Source organism: Schistocerca piceifrons, chromosome 1 (assembly GCF_021461385.2).
Source record: "Schistocerca piceifrons isolate TAMUIC-IGC-003096 chromosome 1, iqSchPice1.1, whole genome shotgun sequence".
NCBI classification, from domain to species: Eukaryota; Metazoa; Arthropoda; class Insecta; order Orthoptera; family Acrididae; genus Schistocerca; species Schistocerca piceifrons.
The window spans coordinates 1,171,936,330-1,171,950,868 of record NC_060138.1 but is presented as its reverse complement, the minus strand read 5'-3'; the positions used below and the strand labels follow the sequence as shown (position 1 = coordinate 1,171,950,868).

Sequence of the window (14,539 nt, the reverse complement as noted above, 5' to 3'; positions counted from 1 at the left end):
AATTTAAATTGCTTCTTTCACTACTGAGTCCCAGAAAGATGAAGTTGAGGCTAAAATTTTGACGTTATCGTACGCCGTAGAGTGCCCAGTATCAATACAGTACCCTGCCACTGCAGATTTATTGGGTTGTAATAGCCGGTTGTACCTGTGGCGCTCTGCGCATCTCTCGCGGACTGTACATGTCATCCATCTGATGTACGAATGGACACAATCACAGGGGATCTAGAGAACTCCAGGCTTCTGAAGTACTCAATAATCTTTAACGGAACCTAGGAATGCTGCTGTCTTTGGTGGAGTGCGGAAGGCTCCCCACGAGGCAGAAAAGCCATGGATTTAAAACATTTCGTGTCTTTTCTGCATTCTTTATATCTACTGTTCGTTTCATCCGTAGTGCCTTAAAGCTTGTCCTCCAGACAGCTCTCGTCAGCAATGAAGTATGCTCTGTGTACCAGAGTTCTGGGTACACTCACTGTCTGCAAAGGATGGTGGCAGCTATTTGCATGTAAATATAAATCCGTATGGGTCAGTTTTTGATATACTACATTTTAAGAAAAGCTGGCGTTGCTATTATTCAGGAGGCGTTCCGTTTTACCTGTCGAAAATTGGACCTGGTTTCTGAACAACTTTATCACCTGCATCTGAAGACATCTGCGGAATTACCCTACAATTCATGGAACTGGATTGATGGTGAAACCAGAGCCAAGTCAGACTTGGTTCGTTAGGTAGTCACATCAAGACAGACGGCAAAGTTTTGCTGGCTTGAGACTACTTCGCAGCGATAAACTGTTATTCAATGCTCCATCATTAATGTGACAGATATACATCTGGAAGATGCTACAATGATGGCTTTAAGTAGAGGACTGAACTTTGCTCCCACGCCAAAGGTTTTTCTGATACCAGCATTCATCAGTGATATTGAAGAAGCTGTTCGTCCTCTTTCTACGGAATCAGCAGAAGAAATAGGACACAAAACTTCTCTAGCAGTTATGAAGACTCGTCCACAAAGGAGTAACATATCTGTGGCAGAGAGGGCTGCACTATGTAAGCCTCACCAGGATACTGAGATGATGGTTCTTCCAGCTGATAAAGGTAACGCCACTGTTTTAATGTCTTGTGATGACTATCATGACAAAATGAACAGTTTACAGAGTGACAGCACATACCGGAAGATCAGTAAAGACCCCACCAACCAGAAGGTAAGGAAGAGTGCTTCGCATCTGAATGCCTCCCCCTTTCCACCAGAACCTGTGCGAAGATTGAAATCAAGTGGTGTAGTTCCTCCAAGGCTTCCAGAGATCCATCTGCGTCCAATAGTGAGTACATTGGCTCTCCAACCTATGATTGTGCCGAACACTTAGTGTCGTCATTTAGGCCTCTGGTGGGAAATGGCATTCATCACATAAGTAACTCTGGGGACTTCATTGGCAAAGTAAAATCACTCAAACTGAACAATTTTGATATGTTGGTCAGCTTCCCAGTAGTGTCGTTGTTCACAACGACAAAGGGATTTCAGCATTGCTTGAACATGTTTTGATCTCAACGTATTTTTATTTTTCAATAACAAATTTTCTAACAGACTGAAGGTGTCGCCATGGTTAGTCCTTTGTCGCCCTTGAGGGCCAACGTTTTTATGGAGGACTTTCTGGATAAGGCGCTGGAATCTTCTAAATTGAAGCCCACAGTGTTTTGGATGTATGTTGTTAGCACATTTATAGTGTGGCCCCCTAGTGAAGACAAATTAAAAGAATTTTTAAAACATCTGACTTCCATCCACAGACAAATTCAGTTCACAGTGGAAATAAAAAATGATGGGTGCCTTCCATTTTTGAATGTTTTGGTATGACACAAAGATGGCACTTTGGGACATGCAGTATATCGAAAACTGAACCATACGGATTTACATTTATGTACAAATAGCTGCCACCATCCTTTGCAGATGGTGAATGTACTTATAACTCTGTTACACAGAGCACAGGTCACTGCTGACAAGAGCACTCTGGAGGATGAGCTTCAACATTTGAGAAGAGTCTTTGAAGCCAACAGGTACTCTCCAGATGCATAAGGCACTACAAATGAAACTAACAGTGGGTATAGGGAATGTGGAAGAAAAAACAGAACGTTTTAAATCCATGGCTTTTCTGCAACAAATAGGAAGCATATCGTCAAAAATACAACAGATCATGAGTAAACATAAATTGAACGTGATTGTTTGCCCTCCACCATAGACAGCAGTGTTCCTGGGTTCCATTAAAGATGATTTAGTGCTTCGGAAGCCTGAGTTTTACAAGATCCCCTGTGAGTGTGACCATTCTTACATCAGACAGATGACACATACAGTCTATGGGAGGTGCACACAGCACCACAGGTACACTCAGTTATTACAAGCAAATAAATCTGCAGTGGCAGAGTACTGTATTGATACTGGGCACCATACAGTGTACGACAACATCGAAATTTTTGCTTCAAATTCATCTTTCTGGGACTCAGCACTGAAATAAGCAATTGAAATTCAGTTGGCAATGAATTTAATTAATAGAGATAGTGGCTTAAGCTTGGACAAATCATGGAATCCAGCACTTCTGTAATAAACTCACAAAAACATAGGATGGTGCAGTTCGCAGTGATACATCTACATAACAGTGTGAATTGACCGCGTAGCCACAGATCTAATTCCATGCATACGTTATACCTCTTTGACACCTATCAACATCTGTTGTGCCTTGTGTATGTTTGGCCACATGCACACTGGTGCGGTCCATGGGTTTGAAAGGATGGAGCAAGTGCTGCAGCGTCAATCACCTTGGCTTACTCTGAAGGTGGCTGGATGGTATAAAGCAAAAATATTAGAAGAAGAAGTGAAATTTATGTGGCCACATGCCCAAAATTTTATGGAACACAGACATTTCTACATCTACATCCATACCAGTACTCCGTAAGCCACCTGACGGCGTGTGGCAGAGGGTACCTTGAGTACGTCTATTGGTTCTCCCTTGTATTCCAGTCTCGTATTGTTCGTGGAAAGGAAGATTGTCCGTATGCCTCAGTGTGGGCTCTAATCTCTCTGATTTTATCCTCATGGTCTCTTCACGAGATATATGTAGAAGGGAGCAATATACTGCTTGACTCCTCGGTGAAGGTATGTTCTCGAAACTTCAACAAAGGCCCATACCGAGTTACTGAGTGTTTCTCTTGCAAAGTCTTCCACTGGAGTCTATCTAACATCTCCGTAACGCTTTCACAATTACTAAATGATCCTGTAATGAAGCGCGCTGCTCTCCGTTGGATCTTCTCTGTCTCTTCTATAAACCGTATCTGGTACAGATCCCACACTGGTGAGCAGCATTCAAGCAGTGGGTGAACAAGTGTACTGTAACCTACTTCCTTTGTTTTCAGACTGCATTTCCTTAGGATCCTCCAATGAATCTCAGTCTGGCATCTGCTTTACCGACAATTTTATATGGTCATTCCATTTTAGATCACTCCTAATGCCCACTCCCAGATAATTTACGGAATTAACTGCTTCCAGTTCCTGACCTGCTATGTTGTAGCTAAATGATAACGATATTTCTTTCTTTCTATGTATTCGCAGCACATTACACTTGTCTACATTGAGATTCAATTGCCATTCCCTGCACCATGCGTCAATTTGTTGCAGATCCTCCTGCATTTAAGTACAATTATCCACTGTTAACAACCTCTTGATATACTACAGCATCATCCGCAAAAAGCCTCAGTGAACTTCCGATATTCTCCGCAAGGTCATTTATATATATTGTGAATAGCAACGGTTCTATGACGCTCCCCTGCAGCACACGTGAAATCACTCTTACTTCGGAAGACTTCTCTCCATTGAGAATGACATGTTGCATTCTGTTATATAGGAACTCAATCCAATCGCACAATAGGTCTGATAGTCCATATGCTCTTACTTTGTTCAGTAAACGACTGTGGGGAACTATATCAAACGCCTTGCGGAAGTCAAGAAACACGGCATCTACTTGGCAACCCATGTCTATGGCCCTCTGAGTCTCGTGGATGAATAGCGCAAGCTGGGTTTCACACGACCGTCTTTTTCGAAACTCATGCTGATTCCTACAGAGTAGATTTCTAGTCTTCAGAAGAGTCATTATACTCAAACATAATATGTGTTCCAAAATTCTACAACTGATCGTTAGAGATATAGGTCTATAGTTCTGTACATCTGTTCGACGTCCCTTCTTGAAAACAGGGGTGACCTGCGCCCTTTTCTGATCTTTTGGAACAGTACGCTCTTCTAGAGACCTACGGTACATTGCTGCAAGAAAGGGGGCAAGTTCCTTCGCGTACTCTGTGTAAAATCTAACTGGTATCCCATCAGGTCCAGCAGCCTTTCCTCGTTTGAGCGATTTTGATTGTTTCTCTATCCCTCTGTCATCTATTTCGATATTTACTATTTTGTCATCTATCCAACAATCAAGAGAAGGAACTGCAGTGCAGTCTTCCGCTGTGAAACAGCTTTGGAAAAAGACATTTAGTATTTCGTCTTTTAGTCTGTCATCCTCTGTTTCAGTACCATTTTGGTCATAGAGTGTCTGGACATTTTGTTTTTATCCACCTACTGCTTTGACACAAGACCAAAATTTCTTAGGATTTTCTGTCAAGTCAGTACATAGAACTTTACTTTCGAATTCATTGAACGCCTCTCGCATAGTCCTCCTCACACTACATTTCGCTTCGCGTAATTTTTGTTTGTCTGCAAGGCTTTGGCTATGTTTATGTTTGCTGTGAAGTTCCCTTTGCTTCCGTAGCAGTTTTCTAACTTGGTTGTTGTACCACGGTGGCTCTTTTCCACCTCTTACGATCTTGGTTGGCACATACTCATCTAATGCATACTGTACGATGGTTTTGAACTTTGCCCACTGATCCTCAACACTATCTGTACTTGAAATAAACCTTTTGTGTTGAGCCGTCAAGTACTCTGAAATCTATTTTTTGTCACTTTTGCTAAACAGAAAAATCTTCCTACCTTTCTAAATATTTCTATTTACGGCTGAAATCATCGATGCTGTAACTGCTTTATGGTCGCTGATTCCCTGTTCTGTGTTAACTGTTTCAAATAGTTCAGGTCTGTTTGTCACCAGAAGGTCTAATATGTTATCGCCTCAAGTCGGTTCTCTGTTTAACTGCTCAAGGTAGTTTTCAGATAATGCACTTTAAAAAATTTCATGGGATTCTTTGTCCCTGCCATCCGTTATAAACGTTAAGTCTCCCAGTCTACATCTGGTATTTTAAAATCCCGACCCAGAACTATAACATGGTTGGGAAATCTACTCGAAATATTTTCCAAATTTTCCTTCCGGTGTTCTGCCACAATAGGCACATCCAATTACCATGTTTCAACCTGCTTTAACCGTGACCTTCACCCAAATTATTTAACATTTTGTATCTCCGTCAATTTCCTTCGATAATATTGCACTTTTTATCGCTATAAAAACGCCTCCCCCTTCACTGTCCAGCCTGTCTCTGGGGTATACATTCCAATATGAGTTTAGAATTTCATTATTGTTTACATCTGGTTTCAGCCAACTTTCCGTCCCTAGTACTATGTGCGCATTGTGACCGTTTATTAATGAGAGCAGTTCTGGTACCTTTCTATAGACACTCCTGCAGTTTACTACCACATTAATAATGTCATTCCCTATTGTGTATTGCCTACTGCTACCTTGTCGCGTCTCAGGAGGTACCTTGTTGGGCCTAGGGAGGGAATACTCTAACCTAAAAAACCCACATGTGCACTCCACACATACTCTGCTACCCTTGTAGCCACTTCCTGCATGTAGTGCACACCTGACCTATTCAGAGGACCCTACATTTCTCCACCCGATAGCGGAGGTTGAGAAATTTGCACCCCCAGATCTCTGCAGAATCGTCTGAGCCTCTGGTTTAAGCCTTCCACTTGGCTCCAAACCAGAGAACCGCGATCGGTTCTGGGAACGATACTACAAATAGTTAGCTCAGATTCCACCCCGCGAGTGAGGCTTTCTTCCTTTACCAACTCCGCCAACCGCCTGCACGAACTGAGGAAAACCTTTGAACCCAGACTGCAGGAGTGATTGGCGCCGACATGAGCAACAATTTGCAGTCGAGTGCACCCAGTGCTCTCTATCGCCGCCGGCAGGGGCTCCTCCACATCTCGGATGAGACCCCCCGGCAAGCAGACAGAGTGAACACTGACCTCCTTCCCCGACCTTTCCGCTATTTCCCTAAGGGGCTCCATCACCCGCCTAACATTGCTGCTCCCAATCACTGATAAACCCCTCCCCTGTGTGCCTGCTCCGACCTTGCGGAAGGAGCAGCCACATGTCCACTCACAGGCAGAGCGGATGATGCCACACGACCGGCCTACACATTGACCCTCCGCCTCACGCAGCGTGAACACTGTTGTTGAACCCGCCACTCCCCTTGGGGAGAGGGTGGCCCAACCACGCCCGGTACTCACGAAGATGTCTCGACAGCAGGGACTGTGGGTGAAGCATGGAACACCTGGGGTGTACCATGCGACACACCAGACTCCCCACTGCCGCTACACTCCAAGGCAGCAGCCTGAAGATGGCTGACCACAGCCATCAGCATGTTCAGCTGCTCGCAAACAGTGGCCAGCTCCTCCTGCGTGCATACACAGCAGTCACACATCCCGTCCATCCTAAGAAATCAACAATTTACTGTAGAGTGTTAAGTAATCAACTTTTAACTAGACTGCTAATTCACTAAAGACGAATGACAGCTGACTAAATTGTGGTTACTAGACGCTTCTTGTTAGAAACGATGAAAGTAAGCACTGTCTCTGGACTGTATTCAAAACAAACACAAAATCTATGGAACACTATTACTAGAACTCTAAAATTAAAGCTTCCTATAAGCAAAAACACATGTAAAAATAAGTGACAAGTGAAGAAAAACACAGTTAATACTTAAATTTACGTACCTTGCTGCACAGCAGATGTGAAGCAGACAGTAATTACGACGACATTTTTGTTTTAAGGGGACATTGTATGTTCATATGGGTAAATGTATGGGCATGGTAGAGGGGCAAAAAAAGGGGCAGTTGTGTTTGGCCAAATGGCTTGTGTAGTTGCTGTATTAGCTGGTGTTTTGCAGTCCACTGCTAAATGTGTGTAAAAGCAGTAGTGTAGCAGATGTGGGTACAGAACACATCAGAACTGTGGCCAAAAAAAGACCTAGCAGAGAAACCAGAGACGCTTTTGGCAACTTGTAAATCTAATTTGCTTCCAAACCTGACACGATTGCTGGTGGCAGCAAATGGAGGTCCATTCCAACCTTTCAGCTAGAGAACATTGTCATAGGAACTGCATGCAATAGACATTTGGAGTTGGGGATTATCTCACTAGTGCCCATTTCTCACACAAGCATAAAAGTAACTACTTCATCGGACTGAAGAATGTGAGACTGGTTTTCTCCACCAACCTATTACATCTCACAGGGCCTGCAAAATCACCTGACTGTAATCCCCACAGAAAATCTGTGAGACATATTGGAACAGCAGGTGAAACACAAATAAATATCAAAATCCTAAATTCGATGTAATTCCGTGATCAAATCCTCAACATGCGGTCAACCTCACTTTCTAGCCGAATCGAGGCATTTATCTTGTCCAGATGCAGAATTACACAGTATTAAATGGTGCCCTGGACATGTGGTGCTATAGAAGGATGATGATCAGCTGGAGAAACAAAGTAACAAATGAAGAGGTGCTTAGAAGAGTACAGGAAACCAGATCTCTGTAGAGGCACATCCAAACACGAAGAGAGAAACTTGTAGGGCACATCCTATGACACAACACCACCATTGGAACAATCGCAGAAGGAGCTATTGAGGGAAGGAATCGGCAGGGGCGACCAAGGATATCAACACGTGCAACAGATCATGAATGACGCTGGATGTAACACATACATGGAAATGAAGAGGAAGGCAGACAGAAGAGAGGAATGGCGCTCTGCTGCAAACCAACCTCAGGGTTGAACACTAAAAGAAGAAATGATGCTTGTAATGATTTCTTTAAGATACCAACGTTTTGTCTGCGAACCTACAAGTTGCATGACCTCTGCCTTTTTTCCTTTCACCTGTGTGATCCTTTCTGATGGTACACACACATTTTTTCAAGTAACTACTAGCAGGCAAGCACTAACTGTAACATACAGTGAAACCGTTCTCTCTCTCTCTCTCTCTCTCTCTCTCTCTCTCAACACGTTATTTGAAGGTCACAAGTCTCACATACCTGGATTTCACTTTCCTCCATAGCTTCTGACGTCAGCGATACAACAGATACTATTTTGAGACATTGTGACTCTGAAGTTTCATTATTCGTATCTTTGCTTCCAGTCTTTGCTGAAGTATTGTCACCAACCTGCATCAAATTTAAAACAAGTAGCTTTAAAATTTCTACAAATAGATCAGAATTTTAAGACAAGCTGTATAGATACTATTAGTTACGTCACATGCACAATGCACCCATTACTTCCCATGCCAGGACTTGCAAGGATAGTAGGTTTTGCTCCCCTGATGTTCATACAAGATGCTATCTCATATGAAACCCATGACACTCCGAAGACAATGGATGTGAATGCTGGTTAACAACACTACCAACAGCATGCCATATCGATGGAACTCATAATACCTGTAGTTTTCATTAATAATTTATCCAGCTATAATGTTAACTTCTTAAGTGTTATTTTTTATTGCACCAAGAGCGCATTTTTAATTTTTTCACTTAAGTGCCGAACTATTTACTAGCAAGCCATAAATACGAGTATGGTACAAACAAAACAAAGAATGTTTATTTATGTGCAATGTTTATTTACATGCAAACATGGATGTGATGAGTTATTTTGCTCATGAGTCTTTGTATATTGCTATAGGCACCTTGAAACAAGAGCCAGAAAACAATTCACTGCATAATATGGTAACAACTCCTACAAAAATGAAAAGTTACGTACAGAAAGTGACACAAAACAATTAAGGAGTTAGTCATTGTGCACCTATGAGGTCAAATGAAGAGCTGTTTGATAAAAATTAATATTTTAATCAATAATTGTGATTAATAATACTGTTGATTATATGACAGCAATACAACACGATTGTATGAATTCCCATCTACTTTGTAGTGCATTAAGCGTAGAAAATGTAATCCAACTTCCAGTAAACAGGAAGTGTGTCTTGAGAACACAAAGGAGTTAGTTGCTAGCACAAAACATAGTATGTAGCTGAAATTTTCTTTCTAGGATGCATGTATCTTAGGAAGCAAAAGGAAAATCATTACTTTATAATGTACTCTCCTACGCAAAATGTCTCACTTTGCCTGATGTGTGTTTTGGAAAGTTGGGTATCCCAAGCATCGTAAACATTAGGATATCAGTGAATTAACCACAATGAGAAACGAACACTTGAAAACACACAAAAATAATAAATGGATAGTAGTACATCTAATACTGAAATAGGTACAAGAACACCCATCACTAAGTTTTTAGAGAAAATGGTAAAACTTTTTCTATATCATTACAAGATGTATTTGACGATAATGTGGAGGAGTAAGTTTGAAATAGAAAAGAATAAAAAATAACGGGAGAGAGAGAAATAAGGTTACAGAAGGCGTGAAATTTTAGGCAATTTTCTACACTGATTACAAACATGCAAGCCTGGTTCCCTATACAAAATACATGAACACAATAGATGGACATTAAGAGTTAAATGCACACATTGCATGCCTTCCTCTTCATTGCACACTCAACCCCCACACAAACGCCATAGATCACATTGTTATGATTTACGGAAGCCGCCACCACACCAAACAGGGGTGTAAGCACACTACTACTGAATAATTCACAGAAACACTATCTTTCACACAAGTAAATGCAGAATCAATGTAAACCCCAAAGTCACTGGGATATTAATGTCACAGCTTAAAATTCCAACCTCATATGAATAAAAGCTGCTGAAAATCACAGTTTAGAACTGTAAGCACAAGGCTTAAATGAGAGATAACCATTTAGTATCAGGTGTGACAAACAGATACTTTTAACATCAGTATGAAACAGGATAGCAAATTAGAATGTGTTATACACAAGTGACACCTGCCAAGAAGCACATCAAAAGTGAAGTGAAGTAGGCCAAGCAGCATGTCAAAAGGAAGTCTAAGGGTAATGCCCAGAGCCACAAGAAATTACAACAAAAGATTCCCACTATAACAATTGATGAGGTGCTTGAAATCTATTCACTACATATATGAATCATGATCTGTGAATATGTACTTTCCTGTCCTATTATATATACCTTTGCATTTGAAACTATGACAAACCATTTTCTGCTGTTTTTTCATTGTGTTTTACCAACCAAGACATTTGCCTTAGCAAGTGTCATTTATTTTAGTTTCATTGCTGACTTTCACATTTTTACACACATTTATATACATATGCTACAATCTTAAATTGGTTACTTTACTTGGTTGATACTTACTGCTTCTTGTGTCTCATTGACACAACTGATGTCTTCAGATTTTGAAGAGATATGTTTGGTAAATGAGTCTGCAGGAGCTACACCACTGATATGTTGGCTCCGTGAAGTTGTTTTTGTGGCTACTCCAACTTTTGCAAATTTGTAGCCTAGGAACTGTACAGGACTACAATCTTCAATGATCTCAATATCATCATCTTCAGACAAACAGTTTACAACTGTTATTTCGGACTCTGAATTATCCAAATCAGAACTCTGTGACTGTCTAGAGCTAACAATACAAGGACTTCTTAATTTTGACATCGTGTTCTCTCTTTTTTCAGTTAAGAATGAATTCTCTCCATCTGCATCATATCCAGGAGACACTGCCTTGGTGGCACAATTCAAAGCAGTATCTTCAGAAACAGCAGACCCTTTCACTGCAGGTGTATCAATGTTCACTCCACTTTTCTTCTCTAAAGGCACATTATTTTTTTTGTTGACAATATTCACACCAGCTGAAACAGTTTGAGCACACTGGTTCCTCCCGTCCATAATTTCTAAATATGCTGAATCTGAGGTGAGCTCTTTCTTGTTGTCAAAGCAAACTCGAGACATTAGTTTTAAGGACATTTCTGAATTAACTGAAAGATCACTTTCTACAAATTCTTTGACATCCATCTCTTCCATATCATCTGTCACATTAGACATACTTCCAGAAGTTAAGATATGCTTAAGCTGCACAGCATTTGCTGCTGGAAAGTAGTCACTGTCAAAAATCTCACTCATCTGTTTCTTGCTTTCCTGGACTACCTCATCTGTCTTAGGAGCAACACTTTTATTGGCACCAGTGTTAGAAATAGTCTCTACCCTCACAGTGGACATGTTTCCATTGGCACCATCGGCTGTTTTTGACTCACCGGGGGTGTTTCCCTGTATCTTCTGTGTCCTCTCTGGCTGATGTGACAAATTCTTACAGCTCTCCGCCTCTTTTGAACTAATAACAGCTGAAGATGCATTCCCTTGTTTTTCAGTTATAGAAGAATTGTTTGTGTCCATACCATTCCCAGAAGACACGGTCTTAGCAGCAGAAATTGAAACAATATTTACAGAGGCAATACAGCTCGTCATTGCATGTGCACCACTCAATTTTTCCAAGTATGTATTGTTTTTACAGTTCATTATTGGTGGACCGATAGAGGACGAAGCTCCAGAACTGAGACTGACATTGTTGCATGTTACACTGTTGGGGATAGATGCCTTCTCATGATTAGATTGTGTTTTACAGCCACCAAATAACTGTGGAGAATATGAAATGTCACTAGATGATACTGGGATTTTCATTTGCACAGCACTTGCCTGAAAATTGTGGCATATTTCAGTATTTTCCTCATTTGCAGGTTGCAGTAAACAACTGCTGTTATAACTTGTGGAAGAGGTGTTTGTGTCTTTCACAGTAACAGGACTCTGTCCTGTATGTCTATCACACTGAGTCAATGGTGGTATACTTGGTTTTACACCTGTTGCACGTGAAACATTAAGCACATCAGGGTGTTCTACAGAATGTAACAGGTTGCCTTCATTTGCTGAATCTGCATTACTACTAACACATACTGAATGTGAATGAGGTGCATGATCATGTGGAACTGAAGCACGTGGGCTAACAGCCGGACATGAAGTACTTCCACTCTTAATTATATCCGTTCGAGTTGATGCAGATGTAGCTATCGTGTCAGTATAAATCTGCTGTGATAATTTATCTGCTTCTGCTCTCACGGATGGAGAGCTATCCTTAGCATTATTAGAAACAACAGTCTGTGGTAGCTTTACACGGGATGCATGCTGGTCCTTATCTGCACTAGTAACCAGAGTGTCTCTCTCCAAAGAATCTGTACTTGACACTGACACTGCAGGATCAGAACTTCCACGTCTCAAAATTCCCAGAGTTCTAAATACCAACTGTGACTGTGATGTAGCAGCTTTCTGTAGACTAGGAACAGAACTATTAGTAGGAACTTCATTATTTTCAGAACTTGTTACATAAAGCATGCCACTTTGTTTTGCAGAAGTACTAACATGGGATGACGGATCCTTTGGATTTGTAGATTGCGTACTTAAAATATTAGGGTGTCGTCTTGAGATATGGACCCGTTGGTGTGAACATTCTCCAGAAGACCCTGCCACACTGTTCTGTGACATCGTGTTACAAATGACTGGCCGTGAACTGTTTGGTATTTCACACACAGCAGCTGTTCTATATGGCTTCTGTACCTGTGAATTCACACCATTACTATCTGCAGCTCGTGGAAAAATAACTTCAGCACTCTGAGGTTCAGCAGTTATGATTTTTGCAGATGATACAGTGCTTCCATGGCTTCCAGTTCCCTGGGTTCCTGAAGGTATTGTCTGTTGACTTCCACCTATTACATTAACATGAGAAGTAGATGTAATTTTCTGTTGTGATCTGCTATTTGAGGCTCTATTGTTCTGGATAACAGAAGAGGTTTTGTTACTCTGGTGCTCAATACACTGTAGTCTAACATCTTGCTGGTTTTCTGTTTGTCTACCAAGTGCTGGTAAATTTGCAAAGCTCCTATTTTCATCTGCTGACTGTGTTTCTTTCACTCCACAATCCTGCCCTACAGCTAGGCATGACAAATGGTTACCTTGATCTTCAACACTTGAAGACATATATGAAGGTAATGACGTCTCTGTTCCTTGATACCCAATTCTTCCTTCCGAGTGACTACTGCCTTGTCTCCTTATAGAATTAACATTTGGTGCACTCTGAAATGTATTCTGATGAGTACTAATGAGAGTCGTGCTGGTTGTTCCACTCTGAACAGTGACAGACTGTGCACCAGAAAAACATAAACCAGCCAGTACTTTCGAAGAAGAGGGAACAGCTGCAATCTGTTGTGAGAGAACAAGACCTGTCATTCCACAATTTGCAGTCATGTGTCCCATAACTGCTGTATTTGTGGGATTAGCAGGAACTTGGCTCACATGAACTGTGTAGGGTGGTAACTGTACACCCTGTGGCACAGTCGCTACCATACTCCGAGTTTGCTCAAAATTAGGAGCTATTTGGCGAAGCTTTCGTTGGTGTATCATCTGAGTGGCTTGCGTATGAACAGGAGACACTTGACTAGCTTGTGTAGTACTGTGTGACATTTGCTGGAATGTTCGGTTTAGTTGTTGATGGTTCAAATTTTCTTGACCTGCAGTTTGGTGTCCAGTCTGCAACTGACTCACATATGCAGGTATTTGACAGCCTCGCTTGACCTGTAAATCCCTCACATGTGAAGACTCAAAGTGAGGCTGATTTACATTTGCAGGTATACTCCCAACCTGAGGCTGTTTCAAAGGCATATATCCAGCTCGGACAGAGTTTGAGTTCAAAGACACATGCGCCCAATGCGTCTGACTCTGATTTGCAGGTACGTTTCCAGTTTTGGAAAGATTCTGACTTGAACGCAAGCTCTGATTTGAAGATTGGTGTCCATTTACAGCCTGGCCCTGAGTGATGTGGTTAGGCATTGTATGAATTTGACTTGAAAGCAGACTTCCATATTGCTGCTGTGTTTGATAGGAAGGCAGTTGACAATGGTTCGAACGCAAGTAGCTGTCTTGCTGCGGGATCTGTTTCAGAAGCAGCTGTTCCATCTGCCCTCTGTTCTGGTATGAAGGGAGCAGTCTTGCTTGCGCCTGGCTCGGGTATGAAGGCCTGCAACCCACCTGTGGCTGGCTCGTGTATGGAAGCATGCGCCCTTCTTGCAACTGGCTTGGATTTAAAGGCAGGGCACCACCTTTCGGGTGGCTCAGGTACCTGATCAAAACTGATTTTGATTTTGAAGAAATTTGGCCACGTTGAAGTTGTCCAGAAGTCACATTAATGTGTTGCTGCTGGCTTGTAGGGGTGCACCCGTGCTGTAGGTAGCCTGGCAGTGGGGCCCTGCGCTGAGGTGGGCACCCGTGCTGCGGCTGGCCCGGAGCGGGGCACCCGTGCTGCGGCTGGCCCGGAGCGGGGCACCCGTGCTGCGGCTGGCCCGGA

General features: G+C 42.0%; 1 protein-coding gene across 3 annotated transcripts in view; it reads right to left on the bottom strand.

Annotated features, from left to right (window-relative positions):
• LOC124781499 overlaps positions 1–14,271 on the bottom strand; it is a 59,325-nt gene extending 45,054 nt beyond the window's left edge. For all 3 annotated transcript variants that reach the window (XR_007015953.1, XR_007015954.1, XM_047253866.1), the window contains exons 1-2: positions 10,510–14,271; positions 8,276–8,404 (exon numbers count right to left, since the gene is read on the bottom strand). Coding sequence is in view for 1 of the 3 variants with exons in the window: in XM_047253866.1 (XP_047109822.1) it covers positions 8,276–8,404; positions 10,510–14,250 (3,870 nt within the window). In the remaining 2 variants the exon portion in view is untranslated. The remainder of the gene's footprint in view (positions 1–8,275; positions 8,405–10,509) is intronic.
• Positions 14,272–14,539: the final 268 nt, after the last annotated feature.